This window comes from Lepidothrix coronata, unplaced genomic scaffold (assembly GCF_001604755.1).
Source record: "Lepidothrix coronata isolate B3197 unplaced genomic scaffold, Lepidothrix_coronata-1.0 Scaffold23, whole genome shotgun sequence".
NCBI lineage: Eukaryota > Metazoa > Chordata > Aves > Passeriformes > Pipridae > Lepidothrix > Lepidothrix coronata.
Window position 1 is genome coordinate 5,984,849 of NW_016690203.1, and position 27,826 is coordinate 6,012,674.

The window sequence follows — 27,826 nt, forward strand, 5'->3', positions numbered from 1 at the left end:
ATCAGAAAGTGAAAAAAAAGTGAGTCAGCGCTTTATGTTATGACACGTAGTAAAGCTTTACCTTCAATATTGTTATTTTTAAGGAAAGCAGTTAACTATACATTATGCCGTAAAAAGAGAGCGGGTAACAGAAAGAGAGGAAGTCACGCAAGGTTTTGAACAGGGTCTAATAATTTATTTTCCATGAGTGCTGAATGCTGCTTTTGAAAATAATTGTAATGCTGGGTATCAAATTCCTCAGCAGAAATTGAGGATGTTATAAGAACTTTGACTCTATTAGAAACAACAAACATTTGATTTTAAATTGTTTTTTTACAGTGCTCAAAAAACTGATTTCTTCAATCCATCTGCTGTTGAATGTTCTTTTTTTCTACTTAATAACATGGGCTAACTTGTAAATAATTAATGTCCTTTTCTGCAGGACGTTTTTGAGGAAATTATGCCTGTTATCTTGAGTGTTTGGATTGGTCTGAGGATGTAAGTTTGCTTGGTGTATGTAAGTAATCACATTTGTTGGGGAGTTTGGACTGTGTGTGCAGTTTAAATCATATACAGCTATTGTAGTAATTATTTTGATGATCCCATACCCATACCAATTGAGAATTTAAGGATGATACAGAATGACAAAGATACGTGGCTCAGCACCAGGAATACAAATAAAATTCAGTTCATTTTAAAACAAAACTTAGCAATTCCCTAAAATGGGCATTTGTAGTGCTCTGAAAATGGACGTGCTGTAGATCATTCCCTGCTTGTAAGAAAAATCCTACTTGGTTTGAACCCAGTTGGGGCAAAAGCTATAATTTCAAATTATTTTTTTCCCCTGCAAGTAAAGCAGAAGTTAAGGTAATGTTGAAGTTCAGAAAAGGGCACTTTGGGATGATTCTGAAGTAAATGATTACATGGGATTAGCTTTGTTGTGGAATTGAAAATTGCTTTCATTGTCCAGATAGGGTTCCACAGTCTCCCTGTCAGCAGCCAGGCTGTGCGGGGCTTCTAGATTTGAGTGCAGCTGGTGGTTTTACCTTCTGGCTAGGGGTACAGGCAGGGCAGAGTGCCAGCGGACTGGAGGGTCTGGAAAAACTGAAGTCACCCCATGTGGGGCACTCTGAGAGCTTGGGGCTTATCTCAGGGCTCTTGTGAGTCTTGGACATGGAGCTTGGACTGAAGTTTTCAAAGTCTGCTGACATTCTTAGAGCTGAAGGTGGGCTTTCTTACCAAAAGATGAAGGGAGTCCTGGCATGGCTGAGTTGTTGTGGGGTGGTGGACACTGAAAGCACCTGGGTTGCAGGTGGTGGCCTGATAATGGAGCTTTGGGAGTGGCAAGTACAGGACCTCTGCAGTGAAGCGGATGCTTTCTTGGTTTTACAGCTAGTTAGTTTTGGCAAAAATATATCTGTTCAAAGCCACTTCCAACATTGTGTACTAACTGCCAAATGATTAATGGAAAATACACTGCATGTGTTTGCAAGGCTCAGTGATGATTTATAGCTACTAAAAGCCTGTAAACAAATAAAGGATGAAGAGAAGGCTGAGGTACTTAATGCCTTCTTTGCTCATTCTTTAACAGTCAGACCAATTGATCCAAGTGTACCCATCCCTCTGAGGGGGAACACAGTGACAGAGAGCAGAATGAAGCCACCCTGTAAGCCAAGAGGAAATGGTCAGTGACCTGTTATGCCACTTAGACACAAGTTTATGGAGCTAGGTGGGATCCATCCAAGGGTACCGAGAGAACTGGCAGAAGTGCTCACTGAGCCACTTTCCATCATTTACCAGAAGACCTGGCTAACTGGGGAGTTCCCCTTGACTGGAAGTTAGCAGAAGTGACACCTGTCTACGGGAAGGGTCCTAAGGAGGATCTGCAGAGCTATAGACCTGTCAGCCTGATCTTGGTTCCAGGAAAGGTCATGGAACAGGTCATCTAAATGCCATCCCATGGCATGCGCAGGACAACCAGGGGATCAAGCCCAGCCAGCATGGGTTTATGACAGGCAGGTCTTACTTGACTGACCTGATCTTATATGACAAAGTGACACCCTTAGGGGAACAGGGAAAGACCGTGGATGTTGCTTACCTGGACTACCTAGAGTATCAAAGCCTTTGATACTCCCACATCTCCCACAACGTTCTCCTGGAGAAACTGGCTGCTTGTGGCTCGGATGGGTGCACTGTTTGCTGAGTTAAAAACTGCCTGCCTGGCTAGGCCCAGAGCGTGGTGGTGAAGGGAGTTACATCCAGCTGGTGGCCAGTTGCAAGTGGTGTTCCCCAAGGTTTAGTTTTGGGGTCAGTCCTGTTTATCAATGACCTGAATGATCGAGTGCACCCTCAGTTAGTTTGCAGACAACATCGATTTGTACAGGAGTGTAGATCTGCTGGAGAGCAGGAAGTCTCTGCAAAGGGATCTGGATAAACTGGCAGAGGCTAGTTGTATGAGGTTCAATAAGACCAGGTGCCAGGTCCTGCACTTGGGTCACAGCAACCCCTTGCAGTGCTACAAGCATGGGGCAGAGTGGCTGGAAAGCTGCCTGTCAGAAAAGGACCTGGGTGCTGATCAACAGCTGCTGAACTTGAGCCAGGAATGTGCTCGTTGGCCAAGAAGGCCAGTGGCATCCTGGCCTGTGTCAGCAATAGTGTGGCCAGCAGGACCAGGGACATGATCATTCCTCTGTACTCAGCACTGGTGGAATCCCACCTTGAGTCCTGTGTTCAGTTTTGGGCCCCTCTCTACAAGGAGGACATTGAGGTGCTGGAATGTGTCCAGAGAAGGGCAACAGAGCTGGGGAAGGATCTGAAACCCAAGTCTGATGAGGAATGTCTGAGAGAGCTGGCATTGTTTAGGCTGGAGAAAAGGAGGCTCAGTGGTGACCTTATCACTCTCTACAACTACCTGAAAGGAGGTTGTATCCTGGTGGGGGTCAGCCTCTTTTCCCAGGTAACAAGTGACGGCGTGACAGGATATAGTCTTAAGCTGTGCCAGGGGAGGCTCAGGTTGCACCTTAGGAAGAATTTCTTTACAGAAGGGGTTGCCAAGCACTGGAACGGTCTGCCCAGGGAAGCAGTTGAGTTACCATCCCCAGAGGTATTTAAAAGGCCCATAGGTGTGAAACTTCTGGCCATGGTTTAGTGGTGGACTTGGCAGTGCTAAGACCTCTAAGGTCTTTTCCAACCTAAATGATTACAACCTAAATGATGCTGTGATGTCTGTTTGCTTAATATATTATTAATGTAAGTTTGGATACAGATATTTTTGGGTTTTTTTTCTTTTTTAATCCAGACTTTGTGGAAACTAGAGAATTTCAAACAAACTTTACTTTTTTTTTTGTGATAAAAGATCTGTTATTTTTAACAAGCAACGTTGACAGATTATATCCAGAATGTAACAAATACTTAGCTTTCAAACATGAGAAAACACACTTAAAAATTGTCCTGGAGTGGTAGTGCTTTTACTGATTTTATTTCCTGAATTTTCTGTGTCTGCCTTAGTTCCCTCTCCATTACGGTCACCTCTTTGCCAGTACCATTACATGTATATACCCTCTCTCTCCTTCTTGGCATAATTTTTAACTGTGGAGATTAGTGCTAATGCTGTTTGGTTTGGGAAATAAATTATCAAAAATGACTGTAAACATCTGTTGATGGAAGACTGTAGTTAACACTTTCAAGTTACCATTAAACACTTCTTTGTGTGTGGGTATTAGTCAATTGTCCCTGCACCGCATGTACTTCATTCCGGCTCCTGTGATTCGCCAACCAGGAGAGGAGAAGCATTCTCTGAACTGTATCTTTTGGAAAGCATCACAGTGTTTCCTGGAGTCCCATAGAACATGATGGTAAAGGATTTTCCCATGACGGTATTCTTACGAATCTGAGTTAAATCCAACTAAAGGATGTTGTGATGTTCCTCATCTCTGGCATTTGGAAGACATTTAACTTTAAATTTTGTTTACATCAAGCACATGGTTTTTTATTCTCTGCATTTACCTTTAAAAGAAGATAATGCCACAGCCATTTTTTCCACAGTTAAAAGAAGAGTGAGTACCTGCTGCATATTTGAAATATTATTAACTTTACAGTGATAATTGATTTCTGTAAGAGAAGGGTTATTGGATCAGTGGGCAGGGTGCCATATATATCCTTATACATACTAAACATTAAAACAAATTAACTTTATAAAGCTTAAGTATATAGAGCTTAATTTCAATCTAAATTGCAGCCTTACCTATGCTGACAGAACTTCAAAGAGGTGCTCGAAGCGGGCTGGTGTTACTGAGGAAGAGGACAAGGTGAAAATGTGAACTTACATTGTTGTCTCATGGCAACTTTGTTTTCCTGTTTTTTTAAAAGTAGAACAATAGTAAATACTTTTATCTGAGTTTAATTTTAGTTTGAAGAGTTTAGACCAGGACCATTAGTTAAATGCAAGCAAGTTAAGCACTCTGTGGCAGCTACCTTTTGTGCTTTATACAGGTTGAATGTGTGGATGAACCTGAAATGAAGTGCTCGCAAAGACAGGAAGCCTTATGCTGTTCCTGCATTTGAGAGAGAACTTGCTGATTCTCTGTTGTTTGTAGCTGGAACTCTCACTGTGTGTGACCCATGCTGTGTTGTTAGGCTGGATTACCAGCTGTATTTCAGTTTAGATAGATCGTGACTGCTCAACTGTGCCAATGACCCTAAAGCTGAGTCAATACTTGTGTTTATCTTGCTGCGCACATCCTGACAGGGTGTCACTCACAGATGAATTTTTTATTTTCCTTACCTAAAGAGGTTTGTTAATGCACTTACAGGTTATACTCTTTTCTCAGAGCTATGGTTTCAAGGCCAGATGAAATAAATAAAAACTAGTTATAAACTAATACCACTGGTTGCAAACCAGTAACTTTATGGACTGAAGGTAGGCAGTCTAGCTTTCCGTGTAGTCATGGACCTACGTACACCTCCTGTGTACTCTATTGCTGCTGTTACCACTTCCCCTTATATCTAGCAATGTTTTATTAATTTTTCTTGGGCTTTGCTGTTCAGAAGTGTTGAAAAGACCAATGGTGTGGTAAGAGAAACAGCTAATGTCTTCTACTGAAATTAATCATTACTCTTTAGCAAAGAGTGGTTATGTCTGTAAGCATTTTACTTCTGTGTATTAAAAGTATCAAAAAGAGAGTTGTTTGCTTCTGGTTTGCGACTATTTTTTTAAGCTTTACCACTAGAGTTCACCAAAAGCTCTCTAAAAATGTCAGTATCAAGTGGTCGAGTGGGTAACGTGCCAGAGTGGGTTGGGTTATGTGACTTGTAGGAACTTGATATGCAATTTTTTAAATTCATCTTTGAAACCAAAGAACAGGTAAATTAGAGAACATGTGCTAAATGAAAACAGCTGTAAAGATGATGAAGTCATAAGATATAAATATGCGAAGACAGATAGTGATCATAGGAGATGCCAGATTAAGCTTAAGCCATTGACATGGAAAAAAGAGGAGTTTGCATGAAGATCCCTCTCACAATAGAAAATGTAAATTAAATTGTGGATAACTACAAACCTTGAAGTCTTACAAGGAAGGAAGTGAAGTATCTTCAGTCTTTTGAAAGGAGAAAGGTGAAAATGGCTTCTGAAGTATCTTGGTTACTTTGAGCTGTGTGATGAAATGTAGAGTTTTCTGTTGTTATGCTTTACCTTGTCTTCAAAGTCTGAAAGACAGAGGTCCAGGCAAAGGAAGATACTCCCAGTGTGGAATCTGGGGCAGGAAGAAGGTAATGACCAAAAAAACTTTGACTCCTTATGCTATTGGCTTGTGGAACTCTTCCAGTAAATTTTCTGCCTTTTCCTTGAAGGAAATGGAGAACTGCTAGACAGCACTGTACACTCTGAAATGTGTTACACCAGCATCACTCCTTGTGACACTGCTTGAAATCTGGAGATGTTGCTTCCAAATAAGATGGGAAAATGGATCTTCACCCACCTTGTTTGTTGAAACAATCTCCTTTTTATTTTTAGGAGCTGCTGTTACATCGAATAATACATGCCTCTAACTAGTGTTTGACTGGTTTGTGCTTGATGAAGTTGGACCACTGAGGCCATAAAGCCACAATTTTCTATGCCAAACTGGCATGTTGTAACTTTTGGAACTTTTAAGTGATGCTGAAAGTTTCAAAATAGGCTTATCTTATTGCATACAGCCTTATTAGTACTGGAAGAATATTTTCTGGGTGTCTTTTGGTACAAATGACAGGAACATAACAAGACTGTCTCTATAACAAGGATAATAAACCTGAAGTCAAGACTGAGAAGAGACAGGATATAATCACATGTGAGGCTGTAATGGGTATCTCTGTATTGGTACAGAAATATCCAGCCTCTTTGAGGAACTGCTTTGTAGTAGCTGCATGGGCTGTTGTGTCTGCTCAGTATGAGTCAGGGCATGGAGAAAGAGCTGGAGGGGCTGGGACAGTTGCACACCTGCCTATGCTCTGTCTTTGTTTTTCTTTCCCAGTGCATCTTTATTTTTCTCTTCTCCCATGAATAGAGTTCCTTACTATTCTGAATAAATGGACAGAGAAGTAGATCTGCTACTTTGTCCTAAATGTTTCTAGATGAAGCGTAATTCAGACCTGTTGGTGGGATTTTGAGAAGAAGCTGATTGCTGTGCTGCATTTATTGGTTGTGTGTGTAAAGAGTGAGCTTTAATTTCTGCTGTGCTCAGTCTGGAGCTTTCACAAGCACTAAATTCTGCTGATAATCTGAACTGGGGAAGATGGCTGGGAATTAACCACAGCAAAGGCTTATCTGGCTGCTGGGTATGGTACCTTTAAGCTCATATCTCCTGGTTTTCAGAAAACTGATAAAGTAGCAAATAGATGAGGTGTGAAAGTAGTTCTGAGAAAGTCAATAAATAGCCGGAAGCTACAATTTAATAAGTGTTTAGACATATCTGGCTCAAATAGCTTATATATTTTAACTCTTTTAGAAGTGATAGATAGAACCTCAATCCGTATTCCCTGTGGCATTAGGTATCAGGAGAAATAAGTGGAAGCAAGGCATTTGAAATCAATAAATGGCTTCTAGGTACAACTTAATGCAGACAGAATTTAGGGAAAAAAGATTGTGAAGCACATATAGGAATAAAATTTGGCTTTATTTTGCAGACTGCAGCAAAACACTAATCCTGTCTGTTGTGGAAATGAATGGAGATTAGGAAGTTGTGGAAGTGTGAAAGTTTCAGTGCTATGAGCCAACTTGTACAGAATTAGGTGTACTGAAAAAGTAAGAAATCTGTAGAGTAAAGCTGCTAAAAGTGTGAGAGGCTTTTCCGAATAGATAATTTGAGTAATGCCACTGCATTTTATAGAGGCCTTTGGTTTCTGTCTTCTGTGCCTAGCCCAGCCCAGCAGGTTGTACCTGGGTGCATGATAGGACTGAACCAACTCTCAGTTTATATTTTTTTCTTTCTACCCCACAGACATAGTGAGCAAGACCCATTAACATTTTATTACTTCTGCAGATTGAAGCATTTATATAAGTGAGACTTGTCAGACCGTTACACTTAAAGGAGATTAAAATGATATTCCTGGGGCAGGTTCCAGTCAATCTTTCTCGATTCTGAAGTATTTATTGCTGTTTATAGCAAAATCATATGGAAAACATAGAATTTTCGTTTCTCGTTCACCTATGGCTTTGTTATTGGCATATGAAGTTATCTGCTTATGCTTGACTGCAGTGGTTTTTTGTACCTTAAACAACACAGTATGTGATATTTTCAATAAATAGTTTAGACAATATTTTTGACTTGCATTTTGTGTCTTGCAGGTCTCAACATTGTCAGTTTCATTTAAAATTTAGCAATTATTTAGAAACTCTGATCTGCAAAACAGTCAAATCCTCCTAATCTTTTTTACTAAGCAAGCTTTATTTTGAGACTACAGAGATTTCTGAAGTGTTGTACCAAAATGAGAATGCAGTTGTTTTTCAGTGAGCTCTGAGAAAGCTAGAGATTCTTCTGGAGCTCACACATCATCTGTCATCCTTCTAAGGCAGTAGTTAGACTTCAGTAGATGCTCTAAGACAGTTGGTAACACATATGCAAGAGTTGTGTTTGAGCCTGAGGAGTTAGAACCATTGTAATCTCTTTGAGTTGCATTTTATTTTGGGGGAGGGAATGTTTTTTGGGGGTTTTTTTTATTTGTTTGTTTGTTTTTACCTTGTCCTATAGAAAGAAGTCAGTTTGATCTGCTGTTCAGTGTTTTCTGTTAATTTGCTATGCTACCCAAATTACTGGAGGGTTGGGTTTTGGATTGCCTTGAAGTTTACTTGATATTTACTGGATATTGCCCATCCAGCCTCTAAATGTTGTCGACTGCAATAGCTTGTGCTTATGAATCTGGGCAATGGCTTTGTGTTCAGGAACAGTCCTAAAGTCAGGGTCAACTTGGCTAGGATCTTTCCTTGTTTGCATAGACATCCTTTGTGGCTTGATCAAGTTGTGGAAATTCTGAAGCTACGTGTCTCCATTTATAAGATGAAAAGGAATTGGTGTAGGTCTGGGTGCATATTTAATATGAGGATGTTGAAGGTAAATAATTTAATATTTGCAGTGTGTTTTGAAACTTCAGTTGCAGGGTATTGTGCAAGACGTTTTGTTGATGGTTGACTTTGGATTGCAAGTGACTAAGATAGAAGTCATCAGTTTGTATTTGCTCATTTGAATAACTTGTGTTTTGCGTATGAAGCTGTATGTAGGGACAGAAAAGCACTGAGTCATACTGTGTGTGCTATTTCTGGAAGATCAAGCAGGCTTAAGACTTAGAGGAGGAGGAGTTTCTGGGATTTTTCCAAATTCTGTCAACAAAACAAATTCTACCCGTGTTAATCATCAGAATGAGTTGGAGTTATTTGTGTGTTGTTGTAGTGTAGCCTGGCTGAAATAGGCTACTTGACCTTGTTTCCAATATAGTTGGGCTTTCCCTGTGAGTCTGATAAATCGCTCATCACTGCTTTACATATTGAAATTATTTACACTGATCATTAAGTCTTCAGTGGACTGAAAGGAGCAGGTGACTCTTGGAACACATTGAGATTATGTTTGTGCTCAAGAGCAGGATGAAATACCCACCTTAGAGCACCATGCTATGGCACCTGCATCTGCTGCTGCCTGAGATAATTTGGGTACCTTAACATTAGGTGTTACTGTGCTGAACAGACATTGCTTTGACTTTCTGTCAACACACCTCTTACCTAGCAATGAGAATTATCCTCTATTGTTTTAAGGTCTTGTTTTGTTCAAGCAATAGTTGTATGATCCACTTTTCTCAAAGGACTGAAGTCTTTATTTTGAAGGAATGAGCTAAAATTCAGCCTGCATTTTTGACTCATCTATTTTATATCGACAAAGAGCCATGAGAAAAAGGTAGCCCATAAGCTCATGTCAAGTTGGAATAAGCTTCACTGAGAACATGGTTGTGATTGTGTACTTGTAAATGGAGTACCTTTCCTTTAAGATGTCGTGTCAAACAACTCCCAGACAGACAAGTTGAACTGTAGACTAAACTCCAGGTGTTTGTGGCACATAGAACTGTACCCAAAGTTGAAGATGGATGTAACTGAACTATGTGAGTTTTTTTCTGACCAAGCAGATAAGATGTGGAAATGATCAGTCTGTTTCTTGACTGGAAGTATGAGTTGTTCAGTGACTGCAGATGTGGCAGTAGCTGTGATCTTGGGAAAGTCACCATTTAAAGGGAGAAATTATTGAAATGCCCTATGAGTACTGCAGTTTTAGAGCGTAATTACCTGATGCTTTTAAAAAAGAAACACTTCTAGGTTTAGCCTTTTTAAACCTAAATCGTTTTACAACCTCAAGTACCCTGAGGTGCCTTAATGCATGGAAAATTTAGTGAGTTAGAGAAGATGAACAAAAGAGCAAAGAAACTTGTTAATTCCTGTTGTCTGTGCTGGGTAAAGAGGCAGAAAAATCAGCTGGAGGTTGCAAAAGGAGTGGAAATGCAAGTTATGCTGTCATTGGATTCTTGACGTTGTTAAAACATTAAACCATTGAAGTAGTCTTAATTCTCCTGTTCGTTACTCTGTGGATCTTAGGTGTTGCTAAGGGGGGATGGGCTGAAGCCTTCTGTGTGTCTGGGTGATGCAGTGCAGGCCCTGAGCTGCTCCAAGCAGGAATCTAGCTGGAGTATCCTGCTAGTCTGACACGAGTGTGTAGAAAGTGGGAGAAAAAGGTGACTTACTCCAAGGATCATCTCGGACCCAGACTGCAGCCTATGCTGTGTCTAGAGCAGAGATGAAAAGTATTTAGAGAATGGATTACTCACTTCAAAATCCCAATATAAATAAGACTAAGTGGTACTGATGGTTGCACAGTAGAAGTGGAAAATAAAGCTTATCATGGTTGATGTTTTGAAGCTAAAGTTGTTCTTTCATGTGTTTCTTCTTCTGTGCTGTGTCCACACAGCACACCCGTGCCAGGCCTGAAGGACTCTGTTAATGTGCATCCTCCTGTCTACGCTATTTAGAAATATATTAATGTTTGTTCAAGTGTTCTCTTACTGTGTTTTTTAAAGTTCTAGTTAAAAGATATCTTCTTAGTGATCTCAAAGTTGCCCTTAGTTTTAGTGATGGCAGTGGAAGCCATAAGCTGTTCTGCTGGTCTTGGTAAATTCCAGCTGCAAACTTACTACATTTTCAAGGAATTTGTTGCTTGGAGAGAGTGATAAGGCAAGGTTCCAGGTCATGAACAGATTGAATGGATGTCAACTGATAGTACCAGTAGCTGCACACTGCCACCCAAACAGCTGAAAAGAGAGGTGTGTTACAGTATGCTTCTTTTTTGGGAATGGCCTTTCAGAGGTGACTGGAAATAAAACAGTATTTTTTTAATAAAACTTTGTCATGAAAGTATTAATGAGTAAATAAAATTGAGTTATTTGTCTTATTATACTGGAATGAAGAAAGGCAAGGATTTAACATGTCATATTTTGAATCCAATAAATAATGTATTATTGGGTGGGGGTTTTTTTCTGTCCTCCCCTTAGTGGAGATCTTACATGTTCAAATGTGCTCAGTTCCTACTAATTTGATGTGTTTAGTGGACAGTCCCTGTGCACCTCTGTTTTGGTGCTGGACAGAGGGAAATGTCCTTTGATAGCAGACACAGCATTCTAATCTGGAAGGCTCTATAAAACCTGTTTGTAGTCCACCAGTAGCTACTGTTGAGATGTCTGCCCGCTCAAGAATGAATTTACCAATAATACTTGATTTCTTGAAAACAAGAGAAAACAGAAAAGCTTACTTGCACAATTAGCTCAGTAATGGAAATGTTAATTGAGAATAAAAATGGCAAGTTTGTATGTTTGGAGTTTAAATTAGGGCAAAAGACATGATGGGAGAATTATTTTTTTTTAATGAAGGCCTGTCTGCATTACCTGATTTGATAAGCAGCCTTGCTTTTCTTTTCGAATTTTAAATAACAGATTTGCAGGGTGAACCAAGTCATTGTGTTTTCATTAATTGTGGATGAAGTAATTTGTTATGACCAGAAATTTAATGAGAAAACAGAATTCATGTTGCAAGCAAGTTGAACCTTTTATATTTTACATCCTAATACTGCTGATGAGTGGGACTGTTTTGAAAGCCATTTGCAATCTGCAAAGTTAGTATTTTCAGCATGCATTTGAGTGTTTTGTATCATTGGCAAATGCATGGTAGGTCTTCAGAGGTGGGAAATGATAATGTGTCTCTGATATTTCAAACAAGTACCAACTGGAAACTCATGATAACTTGTGGTTTTGATTTGTAGTTGCTTTTGAGAGTGCAGATATAGGGGAAGTGCTTGTTTGCTTGGAATCTTTTCTGTATGATAAATTATAGAAAAGTTGGTAGTTAACCATATCTGGTACAAAATATTGAGAACTAACAAATGGTAACTAAGTATTTTGTGTACCGTGAGAAGGTCTGGAAATAAAAAAAACCACCCCAACTTTATCTTGTTCTTTTCAACCTTATGGTGTGATTTTTATTCTGAGGAGCAAAGCCTATTGTCTACAAACAAATAGCCAAACTCCATGTCCCCAGAGGACAATGTACCTTCCTCCTGCACTGATGATTCACAGCACTTTTGAACTAGTATTTATGAGGAGATTCTTTCCCAATACTTGTGGAAGTCTCTCAATACCCAATGGTCCAAGAAATCATTAAATTAACCAGCATCTAATTTCAGTAACTTAATTTAAGTAAGAGTGGGTTTCTGTGACACAGGGATGTTGAAAGAAAAGAATTAGTTTAGTAACTTTGTTCCAGTCAAGATGCTGGATGACTTTTGTAACCGGCTATGAGATGTCCTCATGCTTAGATATTTGTGTCTTTTGGGGACAGATGATTCCCATGGAGTCCAGTTGTGAGCACATGTTCCAGATATGTAACTTGGGTGTTACTGGGTCTGGCTCCAGAGGATAAAATGCCAAGCAGGGGGTCAAGGGAAGGGAGCAGAGCTGTTCTGGAAGTAAGAATGCACAGGACTAAGTGTTAATGAAGAGGTCCATAAATGGGAACAGAGGCTAGAATACAGCATATGGAAACAGAGAAGCTGAAGGTATATTTGTTATGTAAGAGAGTTAGAAGTAGAGGAAAGTCAGAAAGGGTAAGAAGGAAGACTCGCAGAGAGATTAAGAATAGGATAAGGACAGCTGGAGGAAAAGGCCTGGAAGAGCCTTCAGTGATTACAGAGAAAGATCTTCTTTCAAACTGCAGTCACTCAGATTGATGCACAGTATTTAAAAGGATGTCATACAAATTATGAGTCATGTTTTTTGAGCAAACAGTGCTGAGCAGATCTGGTAGCAGTTTCAGTGCAGAGGGGAGTGATGTGCTGAAGAAAGTAAAGGGCTGTTCTTTTAGGTCTTCACTAGCAGTTTTTCTTCTACATTTTTGCTCTGTGTGTGTTTTGATTATTCAAGGAGATGTGGTTTTGGGGGAGACGGGAAGAAAACAAAGTTTTGGAAAAAGACTTGAAAGAAAAGAAGTCTAAAACACCAGGGCAAAACCAAGTCAGTTGTTTAATTTTCAACTGATAGTATTACTACAGTCTCCTTAAGAAATTCTGCTGATTTATGATTTCTATAATGATAACAAGCCCCAAACTGCTAGTTAGAAAAGAATTGTAAATATTGTTTTCCTCTGTAGGTATACTGATGTTTCAGACTCTTGCCAATTTATCGTCTTAGTATTGCATAATGCAGCCAATTCATGTTTTCCAGAGCTTCCCAATTAAGTTAAGTGTTCAGAAGTTTCCATGACCTTTAGGTTTCTTTGTACTCTATGTTGTTTTGCAGAGAGTATGATAGACTTTGTGGTTTACTTCCAGTGTAGCCTTTCTTTTATGGAAAAGATGTCACAATGCAAAAAGGCCATGGTTTTGGGTTGTGTTTTTGAGCATTTAATACAATGCTGATTTGACATTGCTTTTTTATTTTTCTAAAATGTCTTGGCATACAGGAAACTGTATCTCATACAAAAAGGGTCAGCAGCAAAATATCATACTTTAAAAGTATTGTTAGGCTGAATATATGGCAAAAATAAATTGAAGAAAGAAGATCCCCTTTGAGAAGTTTGTTGCAGGACATATGTTACCTATATCATATTCAGTGCCTTGTCCTCTTCAGTCATATATGTGTGAGCTCCCAAACACAGGACTGTGTTCACTGAAATTTTTGAGTTTTCTCCAAAACATTATGGTCTAATGGAGGTTTCTGAGGACGATGGGCATCAACCTGCTGAGTGAATGAATCCAGGCTTCACTGTAACCTTAGAAGGTGGAGGCTGGAGTTGGAAAAGATGGGAGGTGGAGGCTGGAGTTGGAAAAGGTGGCAGGTGGAGAATTCCAAGGGAGGATACATGGGCTGCCTTAGTAGATGCAGCACTGCATTCATGTGATGCTTTCCATCCAGACCTAAATACTTCATCTGTCTGCCTGGAGTATAAACATAGAAACCTCAGGTCTGTCTGCCCCTGCCTGTGTAGGCTTGCATTTGGAAGCTTGAGCTTATTTCTCAGAGCTGTTTTACTCTTTCTTTAGGCACAGCACTGAACACTAACAACTACTCATGTAAGAGCACTGATTAATATACATATATATAGGTACATACACATGTAGCTGGTTGCTCCAGTCCCCCTGCCCTGAATAAAGAAGCATTGCCTGGGGTGTTGCTTAATATTTAGTAATTATGAAGTCCATAGATCTTGTTTGTACATGCCATCTCCTGTCTGCTGCTTTGGTCTGTGTTTGTTTCTGCACATCCATTAAGACCTTGCAAAGTAAAATGTGACCACTGACAAGTTTTTCCTGCAGTGTTGTAAATGTGCATATCTTCCTGCAACCTGATACAAAAAGGCTCTCTTGGTAATTTTTTTTTTTTAAATACTGAAATTTTCTTGAGAAAATATAGTAGATCATGATGAATTTACACTGGTGCATGTAATTATTTTATGTATGAACAGGGCAGTAAAGAAATAATTCAGCTATCATTTTGAAGAGTTGTAGTATGATCTCTTATTAATAAATTCATATAACTGATAAGTGTGTGTCTGTAGAGTTATATATGCATAATCAAAACTTGTGTGAGAGAGAGTGGATTTAACTAGGAAAAAAAGATCTGAAAATAAATAGAGAACTAGAACAGCTAAATATGATAAAATAACAATGTTGCCATAAGGAGAGGAAAAACCTCTGCTACACTTGATTCTTCTTAAATTATTTTTAGATGTAAACATGAATGAGACTCCTTTTCCCCGAACTGCTCAGAAGATTCTATTCTGCAAAAGCCTTTGCTCTGCATCTTCTGTTCTTCAGAGGGGGAAACCTGTGAAGGAATCAATTTACATGTATTTGGGAGAATTTTTTACATGTGTAAAGTATCTGGAAGCACTGCAGTTGTGCCTCCCAATCAAAGAGCCAACATATTAATAGCCTGGAAACCAAACTGCTGTATGAAATGATTCCCGTTGGCTTAGGATAAAAGGTTTTTCCAAACTTAAATGCGTTCGTTTTTCCAATGCTGTTTTGAAGAGAGAGGTTTGGCTTTAAGGGAGAAGTATTGTCACTCTGTCCGCACACCTGAAGACCAAGGAGGAACTGAAACCAAGCCTAGAACTGGTGTACATTGCATTAAGGCATCTCTCCTCTGAATAAAGACATCTCTTGAAAATTGTTGTGTTCTACAGTGGTGTCTGAGTGCTACTGAAACTCTTGTCTCTTAAATGCAATGTCTCACTTAAATGTTGGCCTCTTGCTGTTTAGTGTTTGTGTGTGTCCCATCCCTAATTCTCAGGTGGGTGTGTTATGGGTGTGGGACTGGATTAATAAACATTTTATGCTGCTGAAAAGAATAAGAAATACAAAGTTTTGGCAGTGTTATTGGAAAACTTTTTAAAATGTGTTTGTTTTCATACTTGGTGCATCTGACTAGGCCAGGAGTTCACTCTTTTTTGACTTTGAAACTGTATGTTTTTTTGCTTTTCTGTACATCATTCCTAGTTGATTTTTTAACCTCTAATTATCTGTCTAACACTAAAATAGTCTGTTCACTAGTCTGAAAATGTTGTTTTCATGCAGCCTTCGTTGGAGGAGAGGTTCTTTGTCTTGTTCCATTTTTATTTTGACTTGTGTAGACTAAAATTGAACTTGGTCCTCTTTCCCAACCTGACAGTGTCAGATTTGGTATATTTGTTTTGTTTAAAGTAGCCAAAGGTCTGAGTGTTGTTTTGATGACTCCTTTGTGGCCTTTCCTTGTCATAGAAGAGGCCAGTGTTTGAGCCAAGTTCATGGTGCAATCTCAGTTGTCAGTGATTAGAAACCTTGTGAATGTCTTCTCTTATTTAACATAAGTATCAGTTGCATTTTAAGTATTATTTTCAATTTACCTGCTTCATAGGTTTTGACCAATAGTTAATTGAAAATGATCATTTCTTTGAAGAAAATGTCAATGAGGGAGAAAGCTTTTTCACTTTCAGCATCTAGTTATGTGTATGGAAGAAAAGGATATTTGTGCCTGTATGGATATAGTCACGATGACTGCATATGTAAACATGCTTAAATCTTTGCAAGCTTTCTCCAGCTTTAGCAGTAATAAAGTTAAATAAGGCATCCTAAAAATGATGGTTTACCTCTATTCATTGCTCACTGGCTTATGTTATTTAAAGATACCTCAGTCAATACTTCAATGCTCAATGTACTGAATACTAATAAGAATGACATATGTTTACTTATCCAGACTGATACAAGCTATTCTGATGAATGCTAGAGCACTAAACTATTTGAGATAGATTATTCTTTTGTTTGAAAAAAGAAGCTCTAATTACACAAGAAAAATAACTATTCTAGTAATTCTATATTATAAGACATGTTTTACAGGATTAGAGTTCATATATGTGTTTCTGATGATAATTCTGAGATTCATTTCTGTGAATGCGTTTAGATATCAATAGGCTGTGAACACAGAGAAGGGTTTGGATCCTGAAGAAAATAATATCCTTGTCTGAGTGGAGGCAGATATTGGTTGCATGAATATATTTTGTCTGAAAATTGCTGGACTATAATTATACCATAACTAAGATATAATCAAAGCTAGAAATATGCATGTTTCTTTCAAAACTGGCTATGTTGACTTTTCTTGTTAGTAGAGGTTCATGTTTTCTGAATTCTCATTTGTTACTTTTGTCGACTACTAAATTTTACCTTTGTGTAAGTGAGATCTTTCTGGGGAGTATGCATTTCTGGGAGTAGTGACCATTTTTCTTGATTTTGTTTTCCATGATGTGCAGCCTAGTGGTATGTCAGCTGGTAAATGAGATAATGATTCATTCGCCATTTGCAAAAAAAAAAAAAAAAAATTGATGGAAATGGAAAGGCCTTTTTTCCCCCTAAAACACAAAACAATGAACAAGCAAAAAATCTCTTCCAAGAATGTGATTGAATATAATCTTGCAAGTAGTCAACTTATTAAATGGCTTAGTTTGATTTTTTTTTTTTAATGTGATATAAATTAGGAGTTGGCAGGTTGGATAATTCTTAACAGAGGTTTGTTTCTTTCTGTTTTCTAGACAACTCCGCTGAAGCAGATCTGTGGTTGTTGAACAGCTGTACAGTAAAAAATCCTGCTGAGGACCACTTCAGAAACTCAATCAAGTAAGTTGTTTCCTTACAAAGGTACTTAACAATCAGTGAATATTGCGTGTCTTAAAGTTTCATACTTTCAATCTAGAAGTAATTTTGTGTTTTAGAGCAGGAAGTATCCCGAGTTTGACTGTTACAATGGTGAGTTCTCTAGAATGGATTTGTAGGGTGCAGTGGATTTTTTTTTTTAATTAGCTATAACTCGTGATTATCACTACATTATATTTAGGAGAACTGCTGATCTATTTAGATAGGGGCTTCTATATCACTTTTCAAGACAATGTTGTAATACTCCTTTGAAGAGTTGACTTCATTTTTTGGTTTTGGTTTGTTTGTGTTTTTAGTTTTTGTTTGATTTTTTTGTTTGTTTGGTTTTGGTTTTTGTTTGTTTTTTTTAAAATATGTGAATTTTTAGGTTGTTTCTTTTTTCCTCTAACTAAATTTTGTGTAATTGTGACCTTTTATTTAGTGGTGTCCAGTGACAGGAGGAGGAGCAATGGCCATAAACTAAACCACAAGAAGTTCTACTTCAATGTGAGGAAGAACTTCTTTACATTGAGGGTGGCAGAGCACTGGAACAGGCTGCCCAGGGAGGTCATGGAGTCTCCTTTCTGGAAACATTCAGAACTCACCTGGACGTGTTCCAGTGTAACCTGCTCTAGGTGACCCTGCCTTAGTGGGGGGTTTGGACTAGATGTCCAGAGATCCCTTCCAACCCTAACAATTCTGTGATTCTGTGAAAAAGGTGTCAGGTGCATGCTTAAAACTATCTATTTCACTATACAGTTTCTTGAAAGATTAATTGATTAGCTTATAATAGAAGTCTTGTGAAGAATGTGTTTTATTTCTCAGTACCATTCCAATGACGTTGAAGAAGATGACATGGTAGCAAGTGCTGCTTCTGATTTCCACAGGTGTATAGTTGTGATGAGAGTAACTGAAAAACCCGTACACATACAGCTGTCATTGCCCAGTATAAAGAAACATCGTGGTATGTTTCTTGTAGATTTTATCTACAAGATAAAATGGCTCTTTGTGCAGTCATTTGTTTAGTGTGGTACACTCTGCAGATGGACTGTTTGTTGAAAGCCATTTTGGTGAGAAAAACATAGTTCTCAGGAAGGGAGAGGAGAGAGAGAAGCTGGATATAAGCTACCTGCTTGCAGTGTCGGAGTTACTAACAGTGTCCCAGGGCTGTAACCCGGAACAGAAACTGTTTGCCTGCAGTTGGTGGCACAACAGAAACTTCCTCCACCCCTCAGAGAGCTTCACTTCCTTGCTGCTGGTGTTGCACTTGGTGACCAGAATGGCTTTTTGCCTTTTTTCGCCATTGCCAAAAGAAACAAAAAAAAAGGCAAGCTATTCCCAGAACACTTCCAGCAGTTAGTGTGTGTTGGCCAACAGAACTGATGACAAGATCGTTTCCAGTTCAGTTGTGGCCATCTTTCTATTTTACTAATGCTGTGCCAGAATTGATGTGGTACGGTGTGTGTCCTAGCCAGTAGAATGGAGTTGGTTAAGAAGGAGGGCTTAACTGAAAGCAAATGACCAGAAATATTCCTTTGAACTTCATGTTTCTGTTGCTGCTCTGTTAATGAACCTGGTGTTATTTGTAGCCTGGGTCTATTCCTCTTTATCCTTACTTCTCCATATACTCGCTCCTTTCCAGTAGCATACATTGTTCATTCTCTACTCTCAGATCCTGTTAGTTCCCAGCTGTGAAGAATGACAACTTTTGTTGTTATTTTCAATAATGTGCATTAAATACTAATTTTCAATAAGATGCATTAAATAGAGAGGAGAGAACCATATGTGGGTGTGCATTTGCGGGACTTGGAACTGAAAGATTAAACATCCTTCATCCCAGAAAAATGCAATACTAGTGTATTTGGGTTTTACAATAATGAGGAAAACTTGTATCTCTAAAGAACACGAATTCACCCAAATACCTCTTAATTTGTTACAGAAACAAACCCAATGAATGAAGTTTGGGTGATACAGAGTGAGCTGCCATTATATCCTATCATAGCAGCTTGTTGGTAGCTATGGAGATCTTTGTTTTTCTCGCTTCAGTAACAAAATAAACATTTAGTGTGTGTTGTCAAAGCAAACATACTTTGAGTGGAAAAATTAATACTCAGCACAGGAAAATTCTTCTTTAAAATTAAAAAAAAAATTGAGACCGAAAGTGTTATATAGCGTTATGAATGTCATGTGGGAAAAGTATTTCAGGTTTGTTTATTCTCTGCCCTCTGCAACAGTTACTTTCCTTGCATATATGACTTTAAAATGCACTGATTGAAACCAGTGGTAGCATATTTACACTGGTAGTTGAAGAACGACTGTCTGAAAAGCTGATCCCTCACTAATAACATGTGCCAAAGGATGTGCCAGAACCCAACAAAACCTGTAGATTCCACCTTTTTTGATCTGATTTTCTTATAAAAATGAACCAAAACTACTCCCAAACTCTCTGAACCTTTGCAGATGTGTATGTAGTTGATACAAGCCAACTGACAGTATAATCTTCATGCTTTATTTTTTTTTTTTATGTAGCTGTTAAGGAGTGGTCTGCTGCCCTTCAATATCAATAAAGTAGAAGCTGCTGAGCAAGGGTGATGTTATGGAGAGCAAAGAGTTGCTTAAAGACCATTAACTTATGGATGGGAATTGAGAACTTTTCCTATGCAGATTTTATTCTCAGTTGGCTAGTCATGAAATAAGATTAAAGTAGAGGTAGGCAGTGGCAATAAAGAATTCTCAGTATAATTATGTAGGTGGAGTTTAAAAAATAATAATTATGACTTGTATTTTGGTTGGTAATGAATATACCTATTGTGCTTTAGTAGAGTAGTTGCTGGCCATTCCAGGGAATTACCAGCTTTTGGAAAGTTCCAGGTGTGTTGAATACCTCTGATAATTTTTTCTCTAGTGGCATTAAACTCCTGCTAAGGTGGTGGGTTCCCATGTCAGGGGTAGCATGCCACAGAACATACCTCTTTGCCCTGGCCTGTTTCTTAGAGTCCTAAGTATCTGTGAATGGTTGCAGTTCCAGGGAGCTGATGAAAACCTCAACGTGATGGTTGACATTAAATATTTAATGGCAATTTCTGCTATAATTTTTATTCTATTCAAATATAACTTTCTTAAAACTTAGCTGTTAGCAGCAGTAACAGTAAACATTCAAGAGGTAAGTTACTAATCTTAACTTCTGTAAACCACAGTAAATCTTTTAAGGCTACTTGATGAAGAGAATTAATCAGAAAAGCATGTTCTACGGGAGCTCACTTCCTTTAAAATACAGTTATTTTGCTCTCCAGTTTCATGCTCTAATACTCTTTCTTGACTGTAACATCTTGGATATGTAACTCACTTTTCCCAATAACCTCTGAAAATTCAGAGACTGTTGTGTGTTTCTAGCTAGCCATCTTCCCCCTGCTTGATCTGTTCCTGAGAGCTGGTGTAAGTTACTCATGTGTTCAGGGACATAGGCTTTTCCTTAGGGAGGTTTCCTGCTGGTTGAAGTATTATGGATAGGATTCCGAGGTCTCTTATCAAAACAGCAAGAATGAGGTTGTCCGGGAGGTGTAATGTGGTTATGCTGTTGAGGAGTTCGTGACCTGTCTCATGGTATAGAATAAATCTGACCACTGTGAGCATCTTTGTTACTATATATAATTAACAACATGAACAGTGTTCTGTGATGTATTTGTTGCTTCATTCATTTAAGGGACTCTTCAGTGTGTACTCAACCCTTTTCTTTCTGATAGCTATGAGTTGTGACAGATGTGAAGGCTTTTAGCACTGCAGTAACACCGTGTGATTTCCATTCTGTCCTTGCTTCAGTTTTCACCAATTCATGGATAAACACTATGTATGGGATCTCACTTTTATGCTAGAAGGAGCATCTAAACCTGTAGAATTTGTTGAAATGTTAGTTTAAGAGGACAATGATTGCGGACTATGCAAGTTGTTTAAGGCTCTCGGTGGATTAAATTGAAGAGTAAAAGACATGACTGCCTTTGGATGCAGCAAAATTTCTCTTCACCAAATGCAGTTGTGTTGATGTTAAGTACAGAAGGAAATTATTCTTTAACAAGTACAAAAGCTTTTTCAGAGATAAGAGTAATTTGCTGCTGCTTGACATCTTTGCAAGTGAAAATAACCCTGGAAGAAGGTTTTTTGTTTCTTTTATTTTTTTTAACATTTCTGTATGTTTATATGATACATTTTGCAAGTTGAGCAAAACCAAAAATTGTACACTGTGCAGTGTTAACACTTGCTTTTACTAATACATTTCCAGTGTAGAAGTAGACTGTGATTTACACTTGTTTATATTGTTCACGCAGTAAAGTTTAAGCTGTGAAATACCTCTGGAAGACGAAACATAAGTATTTCAAAGCTCTTTATTTCATAGATCCTGTTAGCATAAGAAGATGACTTCCACTGAGTGTGGACCTCTGAGATGAATGTCAGAGCCTGGCTGTTCATTGCATTTTACAGAAATAGTGTATTGCCGTGACTTTTGGTGTTTGTGTCAGAGTACTTAAGGTAGCAGGGCAGTAGTGAGAACTGTAGCTAGGGGTATTGCTATTTTCTGTTCATCTTGTATTGAAGAAAATGTGAGGAAGATCTGGATTCTCCAAAGTAAAAGTAAAAGTACCTGCAGAACAAACTTTGCTGGGTGGGAAGAAGCTTGGCAATTGGTTTTTTTCGTTTGGTTTGGTTTTTTTTGAAAAGTGTTGCCAATAATACTTCTTGCTCAGAACCTCTAAACTAATTCAGATAATGTTGATGAAAATCTTACCATTTTGCTGGGCTTACAGATTGATGAAATGCTTGTATTCAAGATGTATGCTATACTCACCATGCAAGAGGAACTTCTTCCCCAGATAACAGGAGTGAGTTAGTTTTGAGTGGATGCTGTAAATCTGTTAACTAGAATTTTAAATTGCAGTTCTTTCCTAAGAACAACCAGAGAAGCCTATGTGACTGATGCAGTTGCTTCATCAAAACTTTGATTGGGATAGATTTAGCTACAACACTTGCGTCTTTACAGTCATCGGAGATCTGTAAAGATCTCAGTAATCACACACTATTAACCAAAATTAGTTTTAAAATTAGTCTTATAGCGTATTATAGCTCATTCTGTTTTATAAAAATATAAATTTTTTTTTAGAAGGCATTCTAATCTTTGATATAATGTGTACAGATTAATTAGTCGAAAACACTGAATACTTCTCATGTGTTTGTCCTTTTGAGCTTCAATATTTTTCTGGCAAAAATTATAGAAGGGTTTTCTACTTGAGCATATTTTATTGTATAGCTGTGCTCATCCATATTTCAAAACAATCAATTTCATTTTTATGTTCATTCTACTAGTTAGCAATTCTCAGCTTAAGCAATACCAGTTTCACTTATGTAATTGGTTGAGCTTTACGAAGGAGCCTAGCTGGCCCCAAATGATCTCTGGCTTCCAAATGCTGCAGGAGGATTTTATAAGATTAGAACAAGAATGTTATTGAGCTGGAAGTCTTCATTTAAAAACTTATCAGCCTGGTAAGCATTTTTTATTCTTTTTAAGCTTACTGAATATTGTCATCCATGCTTTTAGTGTCTTAAGCTGATGGAAGGCATAGCTGTTGGTGGAGGATTCTGTGATTTAAATGATATTTGTTAGTGGAAGATTTTTTTCTGCATTTGAGTGCATTCTTTTTCTTGCACTCACCTCTGCCGTAAAAGAGAAAGTTAAAAGCTGATTGACATGATGTTACAAAATGCAGAGAAAAGGCACACCACATAGAACTGAGTGCTTTCCATTGCATAGTGTTTAAGAGATAAAAGGGTTATGGACTGCTTGTGATTGCACATGTTACATGGCCACATTTTGCAGGGATTTGCAAAAGCCCGGGTTATAAACCTGTGTGCACTTTAGTTTAATATTTTAAAAGGTTAAAAAAAAAAAGTACAAGAACAGCGCCTGTTAAAATCAACTTCTAAACGCTATTCTGGGAATCTTTTCTACTGAGAAGAACACATTTGGGACTGCTCTAAGTACTCCATGATATTGATGCTTTAAGAGGTTAGATAGCACAGTGCTTATTAAGCCTCAGATGCTTTAATGGACTAATTAGCTTTTAGATACTCTATGTGTTGAGACTGATCATTAAGGACTGATGTACATTTGGTCACCATTTTAGAGGAGAAAATATTACCAGGACGTGAGAGACCAGCTCTGTTTCTTGACTTCATATATCTATATTTGAACTTTTTGATGAGTTTGTAGTTACGGGTCCCCAGCTATGCAGGCTCCAGGAGCACTGATGCTTTACAAGTAGTGTTTACAGACATTGAAAATCAGTTAGTTTCATTACTAAACATACAAGATACACTTCTCTTTGCAAACAAATGCAGTCAACCATTACACATTAGTGATGTAGGTAAACAAGGAAGACTTCTGATTTGGAAAGTATAGCTCCCCTGGTAGTTCATGGAGTAACTCTTTCACCTTTCTCCTTGCCAACGAAAATGAGGACACAGCTATCATAGAATATCCAGAACTGGAACAGTCCCACAAGGATCATCGAAGTCCAGCTTCTTTCCTACACAGGACAGAATCACATGATGTGCCTGAAAGTGTTGTCCAAACGCTTCTTAAACTCTGTCAGGCTTGGTGCTGTTGCCACTTTCCTGGGGAGCCTGTTCCAGTGTCCAACTACCGCCTAAGTACCTTTTCCTAATATCCAACCGAAAGTTCTTCAGACACAGCTTCATGCCATTCCCTTGAGTCCTGTCACTTGGTCTTGATTCAGTGTTTTAGAACAAGAACTTTCATGCATATATAACCATCTGAAACCTATTTTAAGAAAATGAGCAACACTGAAAAAGGTATCTAATTCTCTTCAGACTGCATTGCTGATGTTATCTTTAGATGAAAGACAAAACAGTTTTTCTTTCCCCTTCTCTAAGACTTGGTCAAATTGCATCATTTTTGGAAACCTCTCCAAACAGAGTTAATCAAATTAGCAAAAGTAAGTACGAGGCTTTCTTAGTGTTTCTCATGCTGTTCTGCCATTTGCTTGCTTTGGGGATGTGGTGTCCTGTTGGGCTCTTAGTGAATGACCCTCTCAGGTGACCCTCTGTTTGCCCAGACCAGGGTCAGGTACAGTAGAAACCATCAGGAAGATGGAGGCACTGTTTTGGGCCAGAAGTTTCAGGTTTGTTTTGTTAAGTAATCAAAGGCTCTAGAGAAGAGGCTTTTTGAGGGATGGGAGAAATTTGAGCAAAACTGTGCTTGCTTTTCTATTATGGGCATATGCATGAAAAGCATATTGAAACCTATTTGAAAATGTCTCACCTATTTTAGCAGGATGAGGACAATGATTTCTCATCATCGAAGGAGACCTCATTCTGAATACCCTAGTGGTAAATTTCTTAGGCATTGGTTAAAGTTCCTCACTTGATTAAACTCACACTTCAGATTAGCAGCTTAACCTCTAGTTTGTCCTTAGTCTGTTGGAGTGTTTTCTGTTCATGATTCAAAAAACAGGCTACTAAATAAAGATTTAAAAAGTCTAGTTTAGGTTATGGTGCGCAAAAGAATAAAATCCACCAGTGTGTATATGAATTTAAGGAACGTGAATAGAATTAGAAAATTAACAGTTTGTAAGTCGGCATGGCTGCAAGTGGAATTTGCTTCTGTGGGGTTTGCAAAAGCAAAGAGGTGGTGATGATTCCTTAAGAGCTTGTGGTTCACACTTTGGTGAGACAGTGGACAACTACTGGAAACAGCAGCAGTCTGAGACATTGTAGTGTGGGGGTTTTATGACTTCAAGGGGTAGGCTACGTATACTTTTATTTCCTTGGAACAATATCTGCGACTAACCATACAGACTGTGGCCACTAGTGGTCTACTGAAGCTGAACTTTCTGTATTGCAATTAATTTGGTGATGTGCAGTTGGAGTTCTTGCTGCTTCTGCTGTGTGACATTTATCTCCCATCTGTTGGGGAATTTATTTTTTCCTTCTCGTGGGAGGTAACTGAATTACTTGCTCCAGCATTAAAGAGTGCAGGAGAGACTAAGAGGTTTTAGATTTGCCTCAAATATGTAATACCATTACTGAGAGAGGACATAATATTAATTGAGGTCCATTGAAATGACATGGGATAGGATCAGGACAGAGCTCTGCTTGGATTGGTTTGCCTCTGTCCAGAAAGTACAGTCATAGGGCGTGAAAAAGGCTTTGGCATGTTTTGTTGGTTTTGTTTGGTTGATTTTTTCCCCCTTGCTCTTTTGAGCTTGTATCAGAATATATGCTGAATAGGAGAGTGATAAAAGGGTATGGTTCAGTAGTATGAAGAGGAGTTCTTGTCAGCTGGTTTTCAGATGGGTTATATGAGCTTTACAGAATCAGTGTTTTGAATGTTATATGTCCCCCTATGTCAACAGGTGTTTTGTTTTACCATTTCAGGGCAGATGAATTGATCAGAAAAGGTTAATGCCTTGAGTGCTAGAAGCAGGTGGTTGGTAGCTTTGAATATTTATGTAATTAACTGCATGTTGGCTGTTCTAGCAGGCCTGACTTTTCCTAGGGAGGGAGCATAGGAAAGCATGCTAGAAATTTGTTGTAGCAGGATTAATGCAGAAGTCAACATGATCTAAACTTGTCCTCACTGACAAATGTAGTTTTATTTGGTTTTGGTTCAAAAGATTATCTACTAATACTTTGTGTGTTTGTCCTAAAACACAGAATGCTTCCTTGTTTGGGTGAGCTTGAGTGTAAAAAGCATCCTTTGTCATACTTCTGAAAGGGTTTTGTCCCATGGTTGTGTTAGATGCTAACCCAAAAAGGGCAAAAATAGTGTTGGGGATTTTTCTGTTTTGTCTGTGTTTGACAAAGCACTTGCTTTTTATGCTGTGTTTTGTTGTAATTTGTGTCTCTTTGTCTAGCACAGATCTATAAAGACTGATGGTATGCTGAGACTTTATTTTGGTATATTTAGTCAAGGCAAGATGGGATACTGCCAATGCAGTACAGCAGTTCACATTTGTCTTTGCACACCTCAGCTTCTGTCTTGACCCTTGGTGCACCACTCTAGGGAGGGACAATTTATTTCTTTTGATTTTGACTTTTTAGTGAACAGTTTCTCTTTACTCGCAAGCTTTTTTTAACTTTGTGTAAAGAAACAGCAGAAGCACAAGCCAATAGAAGGAAACAGTTGACCACAGAATTGTTTCACTCCAAGTATGTGTTTAAATTTGAAACTTTCTTAAGAGATAATGTCTGATAACTGCTTTTAACAGGATAAGTAGTCAACTTTTTTCCTGTATTGGTTTTACAGCTCACAGGGCAGTGGAAACTGACCTTTGTTAGTGCCTCCAGCTACCAACATAACAACAAATTATATATGTGTTTACTCCAAATAGGAAAAAACCAGTTGTTTTTCTTGAGTGTATTATAGTTTATTATCATGATCTCAAGGGAAACTTGAGAGGCAGAGGCTCTTTTTTTTTACAAAAGGACAGTGTTAAACAAAATTGTCTAAAATGTAGCAAAACTCATTGTAGAAGCAATTTGTGATTACTTCATATCATAGTGGGTAGCATGGATTCTCTCATAAATATTTTATATGCCTCCAGTTTTTATTTTGTCTTTCCTTGTGCTTTTTTTATGAAAACAATACCCTTAATGTAGCCCATTTCTGTAATAGTTGTCTAGTTTGTATGCATTTACCTTATACCAGTCCTTAAATAAAAACATTTCCTTTGTGGAGCTGTCAATTGATACTTCTAACTCCAAAAAATGAAGGTGAGTAAAAAATGTAATTTAGGGTCAGAAAAGACAATGCAACAATGGATGTATCAAATATACTTAAGAAATTTCTTTCACATCCTTTCAGAAAATAAATACCATGTTTAACTAGAATACTGAATCCAGGTTGTGACACTTCTTATACAAGGAAAGCTACAGGAAATGGAATTTTTACTTCAGATTGCCCTTAGCTTCAGATGCTGCCACTTTGAGATTTAATATCTGAACTTGGAATTACTCTTTCAGAGATTTCCTCTTTTCCTATTTCTAGGGTTTAGTAGGAGGCACTATTGGACACATTTACTAGCTTAGTTATATGAACTGTGTTGGACTGAACCAACAAAGGCATTTAAGCTCTTTGAAGATAAAGACCAAAAATTTAAGGATTTTTAAAGTGGATGAACTTTTACATGAAAAGTGGAATCGATAGTTATTTTGTTTCTGTAAAGAAAAAATCTCTATGGCCTTTATTGGTCCTATTGCATGTAATTACATTTATGACCTGTGAATTTGACCCTTTATGTACACATGCATCTAACATAGTGATATGGTTTGAAGCTGGCTCCCTGCCAAGTCTCCAAACCTTACCACCAGAAGTCCCCCCCCCCCAACCTCAGGGAGAAGAGGGAGAGAAAAAAAACTAAGAAAAACCTGAAACGAGAGAGAAACAACCAAAGTGAGATATATAAATATATTTACACTTATATACAATTTCACAAGGGAAAGGGAAGGGGGAAGGGAAAGGGAACAAAACTAAAATAAAATATATAGATATCCCAAGACCCAATATCTAACAACTAAAAAGTTAGCAAAGAAAAATAGCTCACTACTCCCCTGGGACA

The 27,826-nt window shown here is 38.2% G+C and overlaps 1 protein-coding gene across 1 annotated transcript in view; it reads left to right on the forward strand.

The window, feature by feature from the left end:
* The window catches only part of CDKAL1 (CDK5 regulatory subunit associated protein 1 like 1), a 412,737-nt gene that overhangs the window by 52,804 nt on the left and 332,107 nt on the right, over positions 1–27,826 (forward strand). The window contains exon 5 of the mRNA XM_017808582.1: positions 17,099–17,183. Within this exon, the coding sequence (XP_017664071.1) occupies positions 17,099–17,183 (85 nt within the window). The remainder of the gene's footprint in view (positions 1–17,098; positions 17,184–27,826) is intronic.